General features: G+C 32.3%; 1 protein-coding gene across 14 annotated transcripts in view; it reads left to right on the top strand.

Annotated features, from left to right (window-relative positions):
• The window catches only part of EHBP1 (EH domain binding protein 1), a 308,435-nt gene that overhangs the window by 146,966 nt on the left and 141,597 nt on the right, over positions 1 to 19,872 (top strand). For all 14 annotated transcript variants that reach the window (XM_039887026.1, XM_039887034.1, XM_039887027.1 and 11 more), the window contains one exon: positions 9,446 to 9,635. In XM_039887026.1, coding sequence (XP_039742960.1) covers positions 9,446 to 9,635 — 190 coding nt within the window. The remainder of the gene's footprint in view (positions 1 to 9,445; positions 9,636 to 19,872) is intronic.

Here is a 19,872-nt window from a genome sequence, read left to right as displayed (position 1 = left end):
AGCATGCATATAAGTAACAAAGAATCTGACAACAAATCTCTGGAGTTCATCCAGAGTGAAGGATCATTTGCATTTCTACCAGCCAGAGAGGAAAGACTTCCTAACATTTGGGACATCAAGTTAAGTCCTCAGAAGAGTATTGTCTCAGTAGTAGGGCCAAATTAGCCTTAGATTGAAGCCTTTTCTGGGCCTGCCTAATAAAGCTGAAAAGCAAGGCTCAAAAGAATCAAAATGACTCCAAGTAACTTAACTGCATCCCACACGAAGCCCCAGAATACTAAAAGGAATATCAAAAAATCCACCCAAAACACAAAATTTGCAATGTTTGACAATAAAAAATTTATCAGGCATATAAAGAAGCAGAAAAATCTGACCCAGAATAAGGAGGAAAAACAGTAATTAGATGAAATGGCAGAGATGATGGAATCAATAGAAAAGTGTGATAAAATAACTATTATGAATATGTTCCAGATATTCAGGAAGGTAGAAGAAAGCATGAGCATAGAAGATATTAAAAATAAGTCCAAATCCTGTTTATAGAGATGAAAAATACAAAATCTGAGATGAAAAATACACTGGATAGAATTAACCCCTGTTAGATACTGCAGAAGGAAGTATTAGTGAACATAAAGATATAACAATAGAAATTATCTAAATTGAAACATATGGGGGGGGTGGAAAAATCGAACAGAAGATCAGTGAGACAACTTTAAGGGCTCCTAACATATGTGTAATTGAAATTCCAAAGAAGAGGAAAGAGGATGAGGGGGACAGAAAAATATTTGAAGAAATAATGGCCAAATGTTTTAGAAATTAAAAATTTAATTACATGTAGTTACCTACATGTCCAAGAAGCTGAATGTACTTCAAGGGCAGGAAACACAAAGAAAACCACAGCAAGGCTTCTCTGAAAACAATTCAAGTCAGTAGAGACTAGGCTGATATTTTTAAAGTACTAAAAGAAAACAAAGACAAAAACAAAAACCTGTCAACACAAATTTCTATCTGCCCTATCCCAAAAAAGCTATTTTCAGATATCCAAAAGCTGAGATAACCCATCACCATCAGATTTGCGTTGCAAAAAAAAGTTAAAAAGAAGCTCTTCAGGCAGAAAGAAAATGACATTACTTGTAGATTTGGATTTATACAAAGGAGTGAAGAGCACAGGAAATGGCAAATATATAGAATATATAAAATACTTGTCTTATTTTTTTAAATCTCTTTAAAATATAATTAACTTTAAAGTTTAAACAATAATATAATCTGTGTTTTATGATGTGTAGAAGTAAAATGACAGTCTTAACAAATGACAGTTAAGACAGTTTTGCATAAAGCCTGAGACTGGGGAAATTGAAGAATGCTGTTTTAAGCTTCTTACGCATTGTGTTTCTCTGAAGATACACTATTTTTTTTTTTATAGATGACAGTTGTTTATATAGAAAATCATAAAGAATCTCCAAAATGTTTACCAGAACTAAAAAGTAAATTTAGCAATATTACAGGATATAAGATCAATATACAAATTCAGCTACAAATTCTCTACGGTAACAAATTCTCTACGGTAACAATGGACAACCAGAAATAAAAAAAAAATTAAAACACCATATATGAAATGTAAGAAAAAAGGAAAAGACCCTCAGGGATAAATTTGAACAAATATATGCAATAACTGTATGCTGAAAGCAACAAAACATTGCTGAGAGCAATTAGAGAGAGAAATCAAATGGAGAGAGATACTATGACCATGGATTCAAATTGATTTATACATTCAGTGCTGTCCCAATCAAAATTTTGAAGTATTTTTTATAATAATTTATAAGCTAATTTTAAAGTGTATGTGTAAATGCAAGGGACCTAGAATAGCCAAAATAATTTTGAAAAAGAATAAGGTTGGAGGACTTACACTACCTAGTTTCAAGACTCATTAACCAAGGCATTGTGGTGTTGTCTTAAAGGTAGGCATATAGGTGAATAGAAGAGAATGAGAAAGTCTAGAAATAGATCAACAAAAAGCTCTAGAACAAATAGATGTCCATATACCACCCCCCACACACAGAACTACAACTGTTACTTCACACCATATACAAAATTTAACTAAAAATAGATTATACACCTAAAAATAAGAAGTAATACACTAGAACTTCTAGAAGAAAGCACAGGAGAAAATATTAGTGATCTTGGGTTAAGCAAAAAAATTTGAATAGGATGCAAAAGCACAAAGAGTCAAAGAAAAATTATTAATTTGGACTTCATCAGAACTAATTCTCTTTTAAAAAATATTAAGGAAAATGAAAAGGCATGTCACAGTTTGGCAGAAATTCTTTGTAAAACACATATCTGGCAAAAGACTTCTGTCAAGAATATGTAAAGAACTATTTTAACTCAATAATAAGACAAACTTTTTTTAAAGAGGAAAAAGATTCGAACAGACATTTCACAAAAGAAAATATGAGAATGGCCAATGTGCACATGAAAGATGCTAAAAATCTTAGTAATCAAGGAAATACAAATTAAAATCAAATAAGATACCACTACACACCCACCAGAATTGCTCAAATTTAAAAGACTGACTATACCAAATACTGTCAAGGATGTGGAGCCACTGGAACTCTCATAGAACTCTCAGAGTTCTAAATGGTACAACCATTTTAGAAAACAAATTTGATAGTTTCTTAAAATGTTAAACATAAACCTATCATTTGACCCAGGCGTTCCATTTCTAGGTACTATTTCACCCAAGAGAAATGAAAGTATATATCCACAAAAAGATTTATACATGAATATTTTAACAGCTTTATTTATCTTAATAGCAAAATATGGGAATTACTCAAATGTCCATCAATAGTAAATGGATAAACAAATTGTGGTCTATCCCTACAATGGGATACTATTCTGTAATAAAGAAGAAACAAACTATTAATATAGGTAACTACATGGATGAATCTAAAAGTCATTATGCGAGTTAAGGAAGCCAGACTAAAAAAGAGTACATACTGTAGATACCATTTATTTAAAACTCTAGAAAATACACTCTATAGTGAGAGAAAGCAAATCATTAAGTAGTTGCCTTTGATTGGAGGTAGAAGAAGGGATGGATTAAAAGGGATACAGGAAACTTTTGGAGGAATGGAAAAATGTCATCTTGATTGTGCTGATGGTTTCACACTTGAACACATGTAAAACTCATCAAATTATAGTTTTTAAGTATGTGCCATTTAGTATATATCAATTATACCTAAAGCTATTTTTTTTTAAAGAAAGAAAAAAAATGAAACACTAACAATCTTTAACTTTATTAACAAAAATATTGTGTCATGTGAGTGGTTCAAAGCCTGGAAATCTTAGTCCTCCAGGTCTCTGATGAAAAAATTGGTATGGGTTAAAGGAGATCTATAAAATATTTATCGTTTTCAAAAATCTTAATAATAATTACATGTTTACTTATAGTGAGTCTCTATGGGTCTTTGCTTTCCTTGGAAATACATGAATTTTACTGTGTTAATATTATTTGGATTTTGGAAAAATTATTCTTTCTTTTAAAATACAGTTTAGTAGGAAAATCTTCTAAACTATGGGATATATACATTGAGAGGGTAATAGTAGGAAGGCTCCTCTGATGCATGGAAGTTGGGAACAGTTGCTTTGTATGAAGAGAGAAATGTCATCTCTCCCCTGAGCATTGGCTAGCTGCTATTTTGAGCAGTATTTTATTTCTAGGTGCTGCACATACCAAGGGGTGTTGATGATTCAAAGCTTTAACAGAGTAGAGCAAGAGTCATTAAAATGTCCAGAAACCACATCAAATGAACAGTGATTGAGAACATAGGGACTGTTTGACTTAGAAAAGAGATGATTTAATTTCGTTAACCAATGTCACCGTAAAAAAAAAAAAAAGAAAAGAGATAATTTAAGGGAACTGTAATAACCAAACTCAAGTATTTGAAAGACTTGTTTGAAAGAATGAGGTAGTTGACATGTTTTCTATTGCTCTTGAACTGCTTCTCAACCTTTTCTCATTTTACAGCAGGTGGCTAATGGCTCTCACATGTGCCACATGCTTCCATGGGCATGGCTAGGTTTTGATAAAACCTAAAAACCTTCTAACCTCCTATAAGTATGTAGAATTACATCATAATCATGTTATTCCAAAACCAGGTTGATATCTCAGTACTAATTAATAAGCATACAGTGGTTGAAGAAGTTGGCTCAACTCTTGCTAAAGTTTTTTGTTTTCTTTGAAATAGCTAATGTGTGATCAAAATAAAATTTCTCATGGGTGGTGTAGGTGCTGAGTAATAGCCACACACCTGGAGTATTTGAATGTAAATGCAAACTTTAAGTACAAGCATTCAGTCATTCCAAGATGTCTGAGTATTACACAACACACACACACCCAGCTCTCTCCTATTAACAAATTAAAGAGACATCTGATGTTTGCTTAAACTTTTAAAATGCCTTTATAAAAACTAAAATCAGAATAACTGGGTGTTTCCTTTTGACTATTCTTTTTTCCACATGAAAGTCACAGTCTTTACAAGTTTCCCATGAATAAAGAACATTCTAAATTGCTCAATCATCTGAGGTTACCTGAGGGAGCTGATGATAAACACTCCAGCTTTTTTATAGGAATATACACACAAATTCTAAAGATTGCTCATCAACTAATGTGAGAGTTCAGGAAGAACTCTATATTAATTGCTTATTTGATATTTTTCCTCTTGTTTCTCCGAAAGTTTTTAGGTCCAACTTCAGTAGTAGAAATCTTCCAAAATTTGTTTACTACAATAATAAACTTATATATGACCTTTCATCAGGTGAAAAGCCTATATGACTCATCTTTCGTTACCAAACTCTTCCTGTATCCTCTGACCTAAAACTATCCCAGAAAAGAGCACCGAGTCCTTTGATGTATAAAACAACCTTCAGAACCTCAGCCCATCCATCAGCACCAGGAGAAAGTATACACCCTTCAGTGCTTTTAGCACGTGTCCTTTACACTTACCAACCATGTGGATTTCTCAGTTTTCTCATGCTTTAGGACTAGTTCAGCCCTTCAGTTTATGTAGCAAAAATGAAAAATTATAAAGCAATAATTTTCAAAACATTTATGAAGTGACTTTTGAGGTTCAGCATGAACTCATTTCTGATTTTGTCGTATGTCAGTTTCTCAAGGAAAATTGTCATTGAATTTTATTTAGAAAGCTACACACTCATTTTAATAACTTTGGATTGCTTTTCCAAAGAAATATACATTTTCAGAGTGGAAAGAAAAGACAATATTTTGCTATACCCCTGCTTCATATTTTTTTCTGTATGTTTATTAATCCTATTTCTAATCAACTTACAATTTTTTTCTATAATTCTTTTTCCTTGTGAATTATTTGATGAACCATGAATAATGTCATTTAAAACTATTCTGTCCAATTTTCTACTTAATATAACTGATAAATTTTTAATTAACAGTGAGTTAATAGTATAACAAATCTATTACTCGAGTATACAGTACAAGGATAAAAACAATTCTTTTTTATAAAAACAATTCTTTTTTATTCAGAGTGATGTAGGAAGCTCTGAAACATAGATGATCAACAGTGTGTGAAAATTATGCTAATTCCTTAAATAATTTTTCCTTACTAAAAATATTAAGTATTTAAAAAATGTATTAATGAGTAATTACATAACTTGTCATTATAGAGAAGGGAGTCATTTCACAATCATATATATATATATATATATATATATATATATATATTACTCTTATTCACTTTTTATAGTACTTTTTTATTGATATATACTTTATATAACGTGAAATTCCATATTTTAAAGTATATACTTCAGTGGTTTTAGTTTATTCACTATGTTGTGCAACCATCACCACTATTTGATTCCAGAACATTTTCATCGCCCCAAAAAAGGAATCCCATACCTATCAGTCAGTAGTTAGTCCCAATTCCTCTCTTCCCCCATCTCCTGAAAACCACTAATCTATTTTCTGTCTATATGGATTTAACTATTCTGGATACTTCATATAAATAGAAACATAGTTTGTTCATTCTTAAAGAGTAGGAAATTCATTTTTAGATAGGAATCTCTGATCTATAAGGAGGATCACTCAAAGCCCTTAGAATTAGAAGCTTCTTCTTTTTCTGATTTAGTACCTAATCAGTGATTGTGCCTAGCACACTATTGTCTCACAGGTGGATTGCGGGTCCGCAGAGATACTGATTCCCTGGTAACTCCATTTTCCAGCAGCTTCCTATCTTTACTCCAGCATGTCATATAAATTTTATTTTTTGCTACATGTCATAGTGTAAAACAGCTTGAGAAACATAGCTCTAATTGATTTAAGAAAATGTCCATTTTTATTATGTTTCTAGTAATATGGGCTTCAAGAACCAACTTTGGAAATCAATTGATCTGAGCTCCTTTCCTACATGCATTTACCTTCTCTACAAAGAATACCAATATTCAAGTAGTTAGAGGGAGACCTAAGTGGTTAGAAGTAGGCAGAGAGACATAAAGAAAAAAGTACAATATTTAAATACCTTTGTATACATATTATATATGTTTTATAAAAGTTGTATGCAACTGAGAATTGTAAATTCAGTTATATAAAGTGTACTGAAGAATTGCCTATTGTAAGGAGTTTTATCCAATTTTTTAAATAACTAGCCATACTTACATAATAAATTAATAATAATTATTATTGTGGCAGCTACCATCTTACAAACTACTATAGAAATTTGTTATAAAGAGATTTAACCAGGACTAATTTTTTAAAATATCACTCAAATAATTCGCATAACTGAATTAATTCTATTAGATTGAGGTATGTCTGTTCAGTCCTGAAACATTTAACATCAGTTAGCAAGTAGTAAGTTTTGGGGGGGAAAAAGATTTTTTTCTTTTCTAGAGTTTTAGAGTTAAATTTTTTGTTGTTATTGTTTTTATCCTATTTCTTTATATTTACCTCTATTTGAACTATTCTTATAGAGTTTGAAAAACAGCTATATGAGGCTATCAATAAAATCAGCAGGATAAGCAAGATTGTTGTAAGGATTACATGAATTAATACATGTAAAACACTTAAAACAGTGCCTAGCACAGCATAACCACTTTATAAATGTTAATAATGTTATTGGTAAGGCTGGATGTGATACCTTTTCTACTTCTTTTCAGAGAGAATGTTCAGCTTTTTCTGAACACCTAGTTATTTTAACATTGTTCCTTGTTTTGATTTCTCCAAGTTCTTCAGTAGGTGGTAAACATGGATATAAATACTTTAAGTGTATGTTGGTCACTAGGCCAGAATATTTTGGTCTGAAAAGCTAATTTTCAAATATATATGTGTGTGTATATAGTTATATATTTCCTGTTTTGTTTTGTTTTTTTTTTCTCTTGAATGCACAGACATAGGAAGAGGAAGAAAAGGAAGTAGGTTTTTTATGTACATGCCAACCCCACTCAATTAAAAGCAGCTACCCTGAGCAAAGTCGAGAGAGATTCTGAGGCTGTACTCCAGCTCAATGGGAAGGAGTCACATGATTCTAACTGTTGCCATGAGTACAGAGTACGAGTAACCTCACAAATATGATGTATTTCACATCTCTGATTTAGATATACTTGGTAACCAGAGTCTCATTGACCTGACTGGATATATAAATCTTTAGGCAGAGGTGTTAATAATTGGTTCTAAGTGAGTCTGGTACTATTGTAGTTCAAAGAACATGCACAGTTGAAACAGAGGGCTATCACTGGTACACGCCTTATATGCCTTAGGCGGAATTCCCTTGTTATAATCACTACGTTTGGGTGATCTGGTCCTTAGGTTTGTAGACTCAGAAATTCTATTGTTATTGTACACACAGGATGTTGGACTAGAGTTGAAAAAAAATGCAGCTAAGTAAAAAACAAAAACCAGAATAACAGTTTCTTATTGTGTTATAGGAAGAATACTCATGATATATACTAGATACATGTGTTTATGAATGACTAACAAGAAAAAAAATTATCTACTCAAAAAGGGAGTTAGCAAGGAAGATTTTCTGCCTGGGCCTAGACTCTAGGTAGAGGAAAAAAAAAGTCTTTCCTGAGAAGTTGTAAGCACAGGCCCACCCTCATGTGGATTTGACATTATATTGACAAGATTGTCTGGGAACCTCCAAGCCAAGAAAGTAACATACAAAGTGGCTCTTAAAGTACTTGGCAAATGCAAGTACATCAATACATAAAACATTCTGAAGAGAGTCACTCCCAGCTCAGATTACATAGGATTTCCTCACAGTAAACCCTGAACTCATAATCTAGAATTACAAAACATACAAGGAAACAGTTTTCTAAGAGAAAGAGTCAGGAGACAAAGGAAATACCAGGATTATATATATGAGAACTTAAAATAATTTATCAGATAGACTATAAATATGTTTAAATGATTAATGACTCAAATCTCTGTACCTGAGGTATTTTACACACAGCCATATGAAGAAATATCTTACTGAAGTTGAAAGTTCATTATATTAGACACAGATGAAGAGAGAAAAATTGAATTAGATTATAGATGTGAGGGAATTGTCCACAATGCAGCACGGGAGGAAAAAATTGTAAAAATATGAAGAAGAGAAATAGTTCAACATATATCTAATAATATTTACTAAAGAAGAGAATGGAGAAAATAAAGAAGAGGCTATCAAAGTGATAATAGCTGATAATTTTTTTATAAATAATAAAACACATGAATCTTCAGACTCAGGAAATATAGAATCTGAAACAGGATAAATTAAAAGAAATTCACACCTAGATGTGTCATAGTAAAATTGCTCAAAACCAGAAATAAAGAGATCTTAACAGCAACCAGAGATAAAATAGACTTACAAAAGAGCAGTGATAGGCTAAAGTAGGCTAATATCTTCAAAGTGCCTGAATTCTCTACCTAGCTAAACTGTCATTTAAGTGTCAAGCTGAAATAAAGGTATTTTCAACTCTTGAGAGAATTTACTACTAATAGAACCTCATTGAGTGAACTTATAAAAGATGTTCCCTAATGAGAAGAGAATTTAACACAGAGGAAGGGATGAAATGCAAGGAAAAAGATGTTTGTTGTTGGGAGCATAAAAAACAAATCAATATTTCCACATCTAATTTCTTTTTCCTTGATTGTGATATATAGTATTTACTATTATTAAAAACATTTTTCTAAGGGTCTGTATATAATAAAAGCTGAGTTAACCTTGTGTTAAAAGAATTTAAAAATACTTTTTAAAAGGGGAAATTTTATTGTTAATGATTAACAAAACAGATTAAAAGTGATTGCTTCTGAAACATAGGTTATCACTGGTTTGATTTTTTTCCTTATTTTCAGTATTTTCTTGTTTTATAACTGAACATATTATTTTAGAAATAAGCTATGTTTAAGAGACATTTAATAATAATTTCTTCTTTTATTTAGATCAAATCCTTTTTATGAACCTAAACCAATTCCTCCTCCAAATAATTTGGTAAATCCAATTCAAGAACTGGAAACTGAAAAGAGAGTAAAAAGAAGAGCCCCAGCCCCACCAGCCATCTCACCAAAGACTGGAGGAGTAAATGAAAACACAGTTGTTTCTGCAGGAAGAGATCTCTCCGCGTCTCCTAAGGTAGGAGTTTATTCTTAGTAAAACATGTATTAATGTTTGCGTTTACCCCCCATGCAATTTAATTAAAATTAAGGAAAGTCATCGTTAACTATTTTTGATGATTTAAAAGTGAAATTCAAGTAAATCCATTATGCTGCAACATTGTATATATGTTTGGGAGACTATACATTTATAGTACAGTATGGATTGGATAGTTTGGGTTAAAATTTGTTTATAAAATGATATTTTGAAACCTGAGGAAGAAAAGCATTATAATTATGTGCTTGGTGGTTTAAACGAAGGATATTCTAAACCAGCTGGAGGACAGCTTACACTGATATAGAGGAAGGAGTAGAAATCATCCTTTGAGCAACATACTGGAAAGATTAAGGCTCAGTGTAGAGAAATACTTTGTTGAAGAATTTCAATATTGTCACTTTGATTTATGTGAAGTTACAATTTTGGCCTTATTGTGACTATTTTTTTACAAATTTTTATGCATAATAACTATGTGTATAGGTAAAACAATGTTGGAACAGAAGTCTGAAGCTTTTAAATGGTTTAATTGCAAATAATGCACCTTTCAAGTGTAAGGTAGAAATGTTGGATTTAGCAAGTTTTTTTTTTAAGTAAATAACTTTTCCTTATCTACTCATGGGTGTTTTGTTGTCGTTGCCATATTACATTATATAATTCTCACAGATAGTTAAGGAGAAAATAAGATGAACTTGAGGGGAAAAGTAAAGGTCACAGATCCCTCAACCAGTAGAGACAGGATTGGAACTGACATTTTCATCAGTCATGTGACATCTGAACTATATTCCACCTTAGGTGCCTGGGCGGCTGCTATTATCAAGGATATCGAGGTTCAGTAGTTTCTTTTGGATTTTTTACTTCAGTCTGTGGCTTTCATTAAATTACAGAGTTCTGAAATAGTTTGTTTGCCTAGATTTTCATTGTTTTAGAAAAAGATTGCGTTCACTGAGGTCTTCTCTCTGCTGTTTCAGGAGTCAATCTCTAGGTGTTTGTTTTTATATAAGCTATTTTTTTTTTCCCCTATCTTTAGGAGGGAGAAACTAGGGCTAAATTCTGTCTTGCACTTGGCTATGCAGTGGGAGGTGGAGGACTCTAAATGAAAGCAGCAAATGGTAGAAATGTAAAGCAAAGGAGATGGCCAATTCCTGTACCTAAAAGGGGGAAAAAAAGACAGTAACAGGGGCACTAATCAGAATCAAGAAGCTATTTAAGTTCTTTATTCTAACCATCAAGAATACCTAAAACTATCCCTGTCTCCCCAAATCTCTACTCCATTATTTGTTCCCTGCCCCATCATCTTCCATAATCCATCAGGAGTTTGAAGCTAATTAAAAAATGCTAATCTCTTTGTAGGAGAATGGAAAGGAACTTAACAGTGCCTATTGTGTGCCAGGAAATGTTCTATTACGTCATTGGATCCATAGAACAGCCTGAGAAATTCATACCATTATCTCCGTTTTACATATGAGAAGCTGAATTGTAGTAACTGGTTCAAAGTGATAAAACTAGTAGTGACAGTGCCAAGATTAAAGTTCAGGTATTTTGAGTCTAATACCCTACTTTTCCCACTGTGTCATTCCACCTCTAGAGAGGTATTTCCAGTTCCATTTTTTCATAGAAACATTGTTACATATGGTAATTAAGTTCTGTTGTAGTGAAGTATACCATGGCTATTTTTTTAACATTATTTTGAGGATACTGTTCCTTTGCAGATAAATTGTGGAATAAATGATGCTTGCAGGAAAGGCTGAGCATTTTACCACCCCGCTTCTCTTGGAAACTGCCTTGTGAGGCTCAGACACAGATAGTAGAAACACAATCAGTCATATTCACAGTAACCTGCTGATGTGAAAGTTAGTTAGGATAACAACTATGTGAAATGCAGCTGTGAAAAATTAATTTTAAAAAAGTTTGCTGATATTAAAAAACAAAGTGCATGACATAGTATGATACCTTTGTACATATTAAGTTTTATTTAAAAAGCTTTATTCACACATATACACTTACACACATAGACATACACTTATATATTATTTAATGAATTACAAGTAACTTATAGTGGTTACCTTTGAGGAGAAAGGTCTTGGTAGGATGGAGGGTATGCACAAGCTTGAGGAAGGCATTGTTCTTCCTGTTTTAACCTTTCTGTATTGTTTGAATTTTCAAATCTTATACATGTTTTACTCCTTTTTGTTTGTTATATTAATAGAGGTTATGGGGTAATGAGGTTATAGATTTTTTGTTGTTGTTGCCTTCTGTAAAAGACACAAGATTATATTTCCTAAAAAAGATTTATTCTTCAAGAGAGGAAGTCACTCTTGGGTTCGATCAGGGGTATTAAACTATTCGATGGTGGCCTGGGTTTTCATGAAGTGCCTCAGTGTTCAGCACTGGAGCCCAGGTTTGGAGGTTCAGCAGCAGGGCGCTGGACCCCCTGTTTCATTTCCACAGCTCATTTCCACATTTGTTTATTTTATATGTTGGAATCCATGTAAGATTTCATGTAAAAAAAATTTAAAAAGACCATTACAAAACCAAAAAAAAGAGAAAAAAGAAATTGGAAAATACTAACTACACAATTATATATGAAATAAAGAAGATTAGAATCAATGGCATACTTACTGACAGTAATAAAAAAAGAGGATAAATAGCAGATGAGAAAGCACAGTGATATGGGGCTTACTCATAGGAATATATATGTATGCGTATTCATATATATATATACACACACATACACACACACACACACACACACGCACGCACGCACGCATGTGTATGATAAATGATATATGGCAGGTAAAATAACCTAACATTAAACCACAGTCATCCAATAACTTAAAATGATAAGTTAGGCTCAGTGGTAGCTGACCACCATTTACTGACTGTGAATATAAGTTAATAAATGTATAACTAAACTAGATTTATTTCATATAACTTAGTATAAAATGTGCTCCAAGTTATAAGAAAGAGCTTAGGAACATAAATGATATTGTTGCCAGATACATCTACTAAAGTATATTATTAAACTTTATGTGCATTTCCATAAAAACCACAATATAAATAGTCGACCATTAATGACAATAAAGAATTAAAATAAATTAAACTATGCTTTTGTGTTAGCATAGAGAAGAGCCCCACTGCACAGTTGATGATGAAATGGGCCTGGTCAAGTAGGGAAGGGCTCCCGCAAAGATCCTGATTGGTGGAGCTCCATTGGTTGACAGTGATACTACCGTCCACTTGCTCCATCTCTAAAAGTGAAAACCCCATTTATAACTCAAGGCCCAGCTAAATAACTGAAGTCTTCACTCATATCATTACCTCTTTCTAGAAAGTTCTATCAAAGGCCTAAGGTTTGCACTTGGGTGTTCTTGAACTTGACTACAGATTGCCGTAATTGTGGGAAGCCCAGCGTAAACCAATCTCAAAGTTACATACAGCAGCAATCCCTTTAATTGGTGCTAGCAGCATATTCAAACCACAGGGCAAACACTGTTTTCAACTCTTACACATAAAGCCTCCTTCTAGAAACTTCTTTAACTCCATTTCTGTCAATGCAAGACTGTTCAGAATGGTGCCTGTAGGCCATTCATGCTAAAAAACAATAAGCACACGATCAGACTATTAATTTCCTCATATGTAAATTCAAAATGTCTTAGACATTCCAAGGAAAATAATAAATAGAATGAGGATAAAAATTTAATTGAATACAATGATAAATACACAGTTATTTTGTAAAATAAAATGCCAAGCTGCATTCAGTAACAGCTGGGGGACAAAAAGGTAAGCTTAAGTTACTTATAAAAATTTTTACTTACTAGAATATCTTATCAGAATACTCTGTTCCTCAGTAATACTGCATAAATGGGATACTCCTGTATGTACCTGTTGTTCTTGGTTAGTACTTTTTTGTTTGTAAGTAACAGAAACAAGCCATTTGGTTGATTTTTTTTTTCTTAAGTAAAATGGATAACTTGTTAAAAAGACCCAAGGAGATTTCACAGAACCCTAGGCAGAGTATATAGCAGGGCCTCAGAAATCAATCTCAATTGTATTAGCTTCTCTCTCTGGAATGCCTTTAATCTGCCTTTACTTTTTTAATGATAATTTAGTCAAGCTTATTTTCTCCCTATACAATAGTTTATGTTTTAGAATTTCATATCTCTCCCATACAAAGCTACCCTTCTTTCAGTGTGGTTGACTTTAGCTAAAAGTTAAGAACAAATTACATTAAATCAACTACTTTTTCTTAATATGTATGTGGAGCCTCCAAGAATTATTTTTAAAGATCTTATTAATCATATGAGTCTCTGGTATGAAATTTGAATTAGGATTATCTGTGGGCTATAGGAAGCTCCAAATGATAATTTAACTTAAAAAAATTTATATCTTTGAAAATGTTAAAACTCCAGTGCTGACACAGTAGCCTCACATAGTCAGGGACCCAGTCTCCTATTTTGCTGATCAACCATCCTTAGCATAGACTTCTACCCTGTGGCTCGAGAAGGCTGCTTGAGCCACAGCCAACCCTGTGCCAGTTGACAAGAAGAAAGGACAGACAAAAAACAAACAAACAAACAAACCCAGCCACACTTACCTCTAAAGAAAGGCTAGAAAATGAATCTTTATTCTGGGCAATTTTATTACACTGCTAAAAATCAAGAGTTCTTTACTAAGAAAGAAGAGTAGAATGGATATTGGGGAATAGTTAGCAGGCTGTGCCATAGATTTTTATTTATGTGAATTCTATAGTGGCAATGCAAATGAGCCCAAATCTTGGTGTGAGATTATCTCTTCTATGAGAAAACCTGAATAATAACTACTTGAAACAGTCATTTTAAAGTGACATTTGAAAACCAGTCATGTAAACCTTAAAGGAAAATCATCAGAATATTTTACAATTGAGCATTAAAAAGTCTAGAAACAGTATAACAGAATGCAACAACGAAAAACCCATGCATACAACAAAAAACCTACCAGAAGTTGAATAGTATTTTCTGCAAAATCAGCACACTACATTTATATAATGTCTGAAAGAATTACTGGTGAAGATATTGAGAAACATTCCTTTCTTTTTTTGGCACCTGCATTATAAATTCTAAAGTATATTTGGACATATGTACTACAGGGCCTGGACTATGGTGAGGCAAGAGAGGTTCCTTGAGCACAAAATTTAAGGAGGCAGGCACTTCCTCTCAGTTTGGTGCAAATGCAGACTCTATATCTGCCCCACCCTAAGAGTGAATTCCTCCTTCAATTTTGTACTCTAGGCACTCCCTTGCCTCACGCTAGTCCCAGCCCTAGTGCACAGATGGGGCAAATCTGACAGAAAAATGTGCAGTAGCAGTAAAGGTCTTTGCAAACTGAAAGAATCAACAACCATAGCATTGAGAACATCTTTAAAAGTTAGCCCCTTGATTTTTATAACTGTATTCAGTAGGAGAGCTAAAGATGCTAAATTTTTGTTTAAAAAAACAACAACAATGATTAGAATGCTTGCTTTTGAAACAAATTTTGCAAAATAATTAAGTGTAATTTTCAAAGGTTGCTCTTTTGTATCAATATATTCTTGAATAACTGAGTTAAGGTAGTTTAACAGTTTTCCAGCTGAGGAGTGAATTGCTACATTTCCTTATGGATATAAAAGTGCCCTCACATAGGAAAAGAACCTGACTAAGGTAAATAAATTATCTGTTCACTTTAATGATAAAGAATAACTTGCAAGTTTGGCTTATTTGCTAAATGCTTTACAAAGGCTAAGCAATTAGTAACAAATGAGTGTTATTGATGTATATTGGCGGGATCACATTAGGGTACATTATTGATGATAAATGTGAAGGAAGCTTACCTTTTACTGCATGGAGAAGAGGAATGAAACTAGAGTATTTGAACAAATTTGTACAAACTAAGACAGAACCTTCTCAACTCCCAGTACTAGGTAAACTTCTGTAATAAGAAACAAACGAAAACCAAAAAATTTAAAAAACCCTCAACCAAGTGCACAGCAAGGCCAGAACTAGGGTATAAAGCAAGAGAGGCAACTAAGGTGCAAAATTTAAGGAACCACCTACTCTTGCAGTGATGCTTGTACAAACTTGGCACTTGTTTAAACTCAAGCATGAGTGTCTCTTTAGTTTTGACAATAGGTACCCCATTCTTAAGAAGACACTCATTCTCAGTGTCATGCACGAATTTGAAAATGAGTGCCTCATTAAAATTTGTGCAGAAAATTGGTCAATAAAAGGGAAACAATCTTAGCTATCAGAGCAAATGACCTAAAAAACGAACTTACCACAAAAACAAAAGTTATTTTTTATAAAACTCGTAATTAACATTTTAATGTGATTTGACTAGACATTCCATTGATAAATGAAACACAAGAAATTAGTCAGAGAAATACCATATGATTTCGCTTATATGTGGAATCTAAAAAACAAAACAAATGAACAAACAAAACAGATACAAACTCATAGATACAGAGAATAAACTGATGGTTGCCAGATGGAGAGGGGTTGGGAGATGAGTGAAAAAGGTGAAGGGATAAAGAAGTACAAGTTGCCAGTTATAAAAATAGTCATGGGATGTAAAGTACAGCATAAGAACTACAGTCATGATATTGTAATAGCTATGTATGATGTCAGACGGGTACTAGACTTATGGGGTGATCACTTCATAAATTATATAGATGTCTAACCACTATGTTATATACCTGAAACTATTATAATATTACCTGTCGACTGTAATTGAAAAACATTTTTATTACAAAATAAAATAAATGAGCAAGTAGTCATCAAAAATAATGTTAATCATGAGTCAAAATGTTAATCATGAGTAAATCTAGATAAAGAATTTGTGGTCTTTCATTGTACTATATTTGCAAATTTTCTGAAAGTTTGATTTCCTAAAAGATGATAAAAAATAATTTGAAAATAGGAAAGAGCTCTTAGATATGAAAAAATATATTTTTCAAATTTGAAAATTATAAACACTTGATAGAATATTGCAGAACATCAGATTAATGAATTAGACAAACATGAAAATTTCTCTTTAGAATTAAAGGTGAGTCTACGGCCATGCTACCTTAAACGAGCCTGAATCCCGTCTGATCTTGGAAGCTAAGCAGGGTCAGGCCTGGTTAGTACTTGGATGGGGAGCCTAAGGAAGGCCAGTTCTGTAGGCATAAAAATAAAAATAGAGTTATGGCCCAAACCAATTCAGTCTTCAGGGGTTGCCAAAAAAAAATTCAAGGTAAAAACTGAAGAGATTAAAATAATGAGAAGAAAAATAAGAAAGAGTAGAGTTAGGAAATTCATTATATTTATAATGGGGGTTATAGAGGTGAGAACAGTTGAGGAAAATAATTTATCAAGGAAAAAGAAGAGAATTTACATGAGCTGAAGAAAGACTTGAGTCTTTAGATTAAAAGGGCTCATGAGTACCAGGCAAGATGAATGGAATGAGATCCAAATCTAGACATATCATAATAGTACTTTTGATTTTGCAAGGGCTTGTTACCTACAAAGGAAAGATTTTACCATCAGATGCTTTTGTAACATTAAATACTGGAGACAATGAGACATGTTTATATAATTAAAAAGAATAAATACCTACAAAGATCGAGAAACATCAGATGAATAAAAAATTATGAACTTATAATGATAATACCCAAATAGTTGACTTCAGAAGTTACTAGGGCACCCATTATTATATAAATTGATAAATAAAGGAAAAGAGACAAGAATTTATATCCTGACTTTCCTTAATGAATTGTATTCCAAGATAATTTAATAGCTGATGAGGGAAAGTTCTTCCCCATAGAATTCTAGCTATGAGATGCAGAAGGAATGATATCATTAGAAAACTCACCATTTTATAATCTCTAATGAAATAATGGGCAAGCAACAATCAACATTAATGCCAAAACCATTAGAGGAAAGGTTTTATAATAGATGAATGGATCAGGCTGGTAGTACTCAACTGTAGTGATAAATACTCAACCGTAGTGATAAATCATAATAATATTAAGAGTTAAGACAGCCATTCATTTTGTGCCACCTATATATTGCAATAGAAAGTATATGGAACTATCTATAAAGTATTCTTGCCAAAGAATCAAACTGAGATCTAGTGAAGCCACTGGTTATAATAACTACCAGTTTACAAGAAATACTTGAGAGTAGAGGAATATGTGAAATGACACCATAAAGATGCAATCAACTAAAACAGAGTGTGGGAAGTCATCCAAGACAAATGACCCAATTCATTTAATAAATGAATAGCTTGGCAAAGTGGAGGAGGGGTGGAGAAATTACATATTTTAACTATATTTATCTTTTTGAGATATATACTAGATTATTTACTGTTAAAAATTATAGGATTGCGGCATTTCTTTTAAATACTCTAAAAAAACAATAAATGTGTGAGGGTGGTTATTTGGAGGGAATGATGAAACAGAATTAGAAAAAATGTTGATAACTTTTGAAGCTGAGTGGTGGTTACAAGGGTGCAACAATATATTTGTTCTAATGAAATTTTCCATTATAAAAATTTAAAAAACAAAAGTGACTTGAAGGCTTGGGGAAGATGTAATTACAATAAGATGCTGAGACAAAAAAGAAAGTATAATGCAGAGATTATATTTGAAGAGATCATGTCTGAGAACTTTTCAAAACTGATAAAAGTTATGGTCTGCTAATTCAAGAAGCCTGGCAAATCTCAATCAGGATAAAAGAACTCTAAACCCAGACACTTCATAGTGAAACTTCAGAAGATGACTAATCGATTGATAGATAGGCAGGCAGATAGATAGATAGATAGATAGATAGATAGATAGATAGATAGATAGATAGGAGATATTTTAAAAAAGCTCAAAGGTGGGAAAAAACTAAAATACCTTGAAAGGAAATTGATGATTTATCAACAGCATCAATAGAAGCCAGAGACAATTAGATGTTATCTTCCACATAATGAAGGAAAATAACTACCAGCCTAGAATTGTATGTCCAGTGAAAACATCTTTCAAGAATGAGGACCAAAATAAAGATATTTCTACACAACTAAATTTGTTAGCAGCAGATCCTCACTAAAGAGAATTCTAAAATATGTAATTTAGGCAGAAGGAAAATATTCATTAGAAGGTCAGGAATTTAAGAAAGAACATCACAGAATGACAAATATGTGGATAAATTTACACACAAATTAACAATATAAAACAATAATATCTCATGCAGGGCTGAAATAAAAGATACAATTAAAATATGTAACAACCATAATATATAAGCTGGGAATGAAGGTGAGTATGCTAATGTATTCTAAGATCTTTATATTATTAAGAAGAATGGTAAAGATGTTGATTGATTGCTCTTAAGTCATTGATTAGTTAAGTAAGCATGTTGTAATTTTTAAGGCAACTACTAAAAGAATAAAAACATGATGTAAAGCTTTCAAACTAGAAGAGAGAATAGAAGAAAGATTTTAGAAATAATAATTTAATAAAAGGAGATAAATTCAAAAAAGGAGAGAAAAATAAACACAAAGTGGCTGGAACAAAAAGAAAACTTGAAATAATTTTATAGATTTGAACTCAAATTATTATTAATTATATTAAATCAAAATGGGCTAAATGCGTTACTAGATATAAAGCTGATCATCTCACTCATCATGGTAGAAGGTTTAGTTCACCAAGAAGATATAAGTTTTGAATTTGCATCCACCTAATAACATATTCTCAAGATATACGAAAACTTACTTTGAAAGAACCACAAGGAGAAACCGATAATCCATATTATAGTGAGCGATTATAGCACATCTCTCTAGATAATTGATGGAATAAGCAGACTTAAAAAATCAGTAAGATTTAAAGACTCAATGAGCAATTTTGACCTCATAAAATACTGTATTATGCAACTGTAGAATTCATTTCTTTACAAAAGTGGCTATATCTCAGACTCTAAAGTAAGTTTTCAGTAAATTTCAGAAGGTTAAAATTTTGATTTTTTGCCCATTGTACAATTAATTTAGAAATCAATAACAAAACAATAACTAGAACAAACCCATATACTTGAAAATTTGTATATACTTTCAAGTAACCTATAGGTCATAGAAGAAATTATAAATAGTAAATAAACTATAATCCAATGAAAACTTTGTTTTACTACTGTGTTGGTGAGGAAGATGTTTACAATCAAGTTGAACTCCTGTAATCATTTCAATGAAGGTTTTA

The sequence above is a fragment of the Pteropus medius genome, unplaced genomic scaffold (assembly GCF_902729225.1).
Source record: "Pteropus medius unplaced genomic scaffold, Ma_sr-lr_union100, whole genome shotgun sequence".
Classification (NCBI taxonomy): domain Eukaryota; kingdom Metazoa; phylum Chordata; class Mammalia; order Chiroptera; family Pteropodidae; genus Pteropus; species Pteropus medius.
The sequence above is the reverse complement of the archived record's forward strand: the minus strand, read 5'-3'. Positions and strand labels throughout refer to the sequence as shown.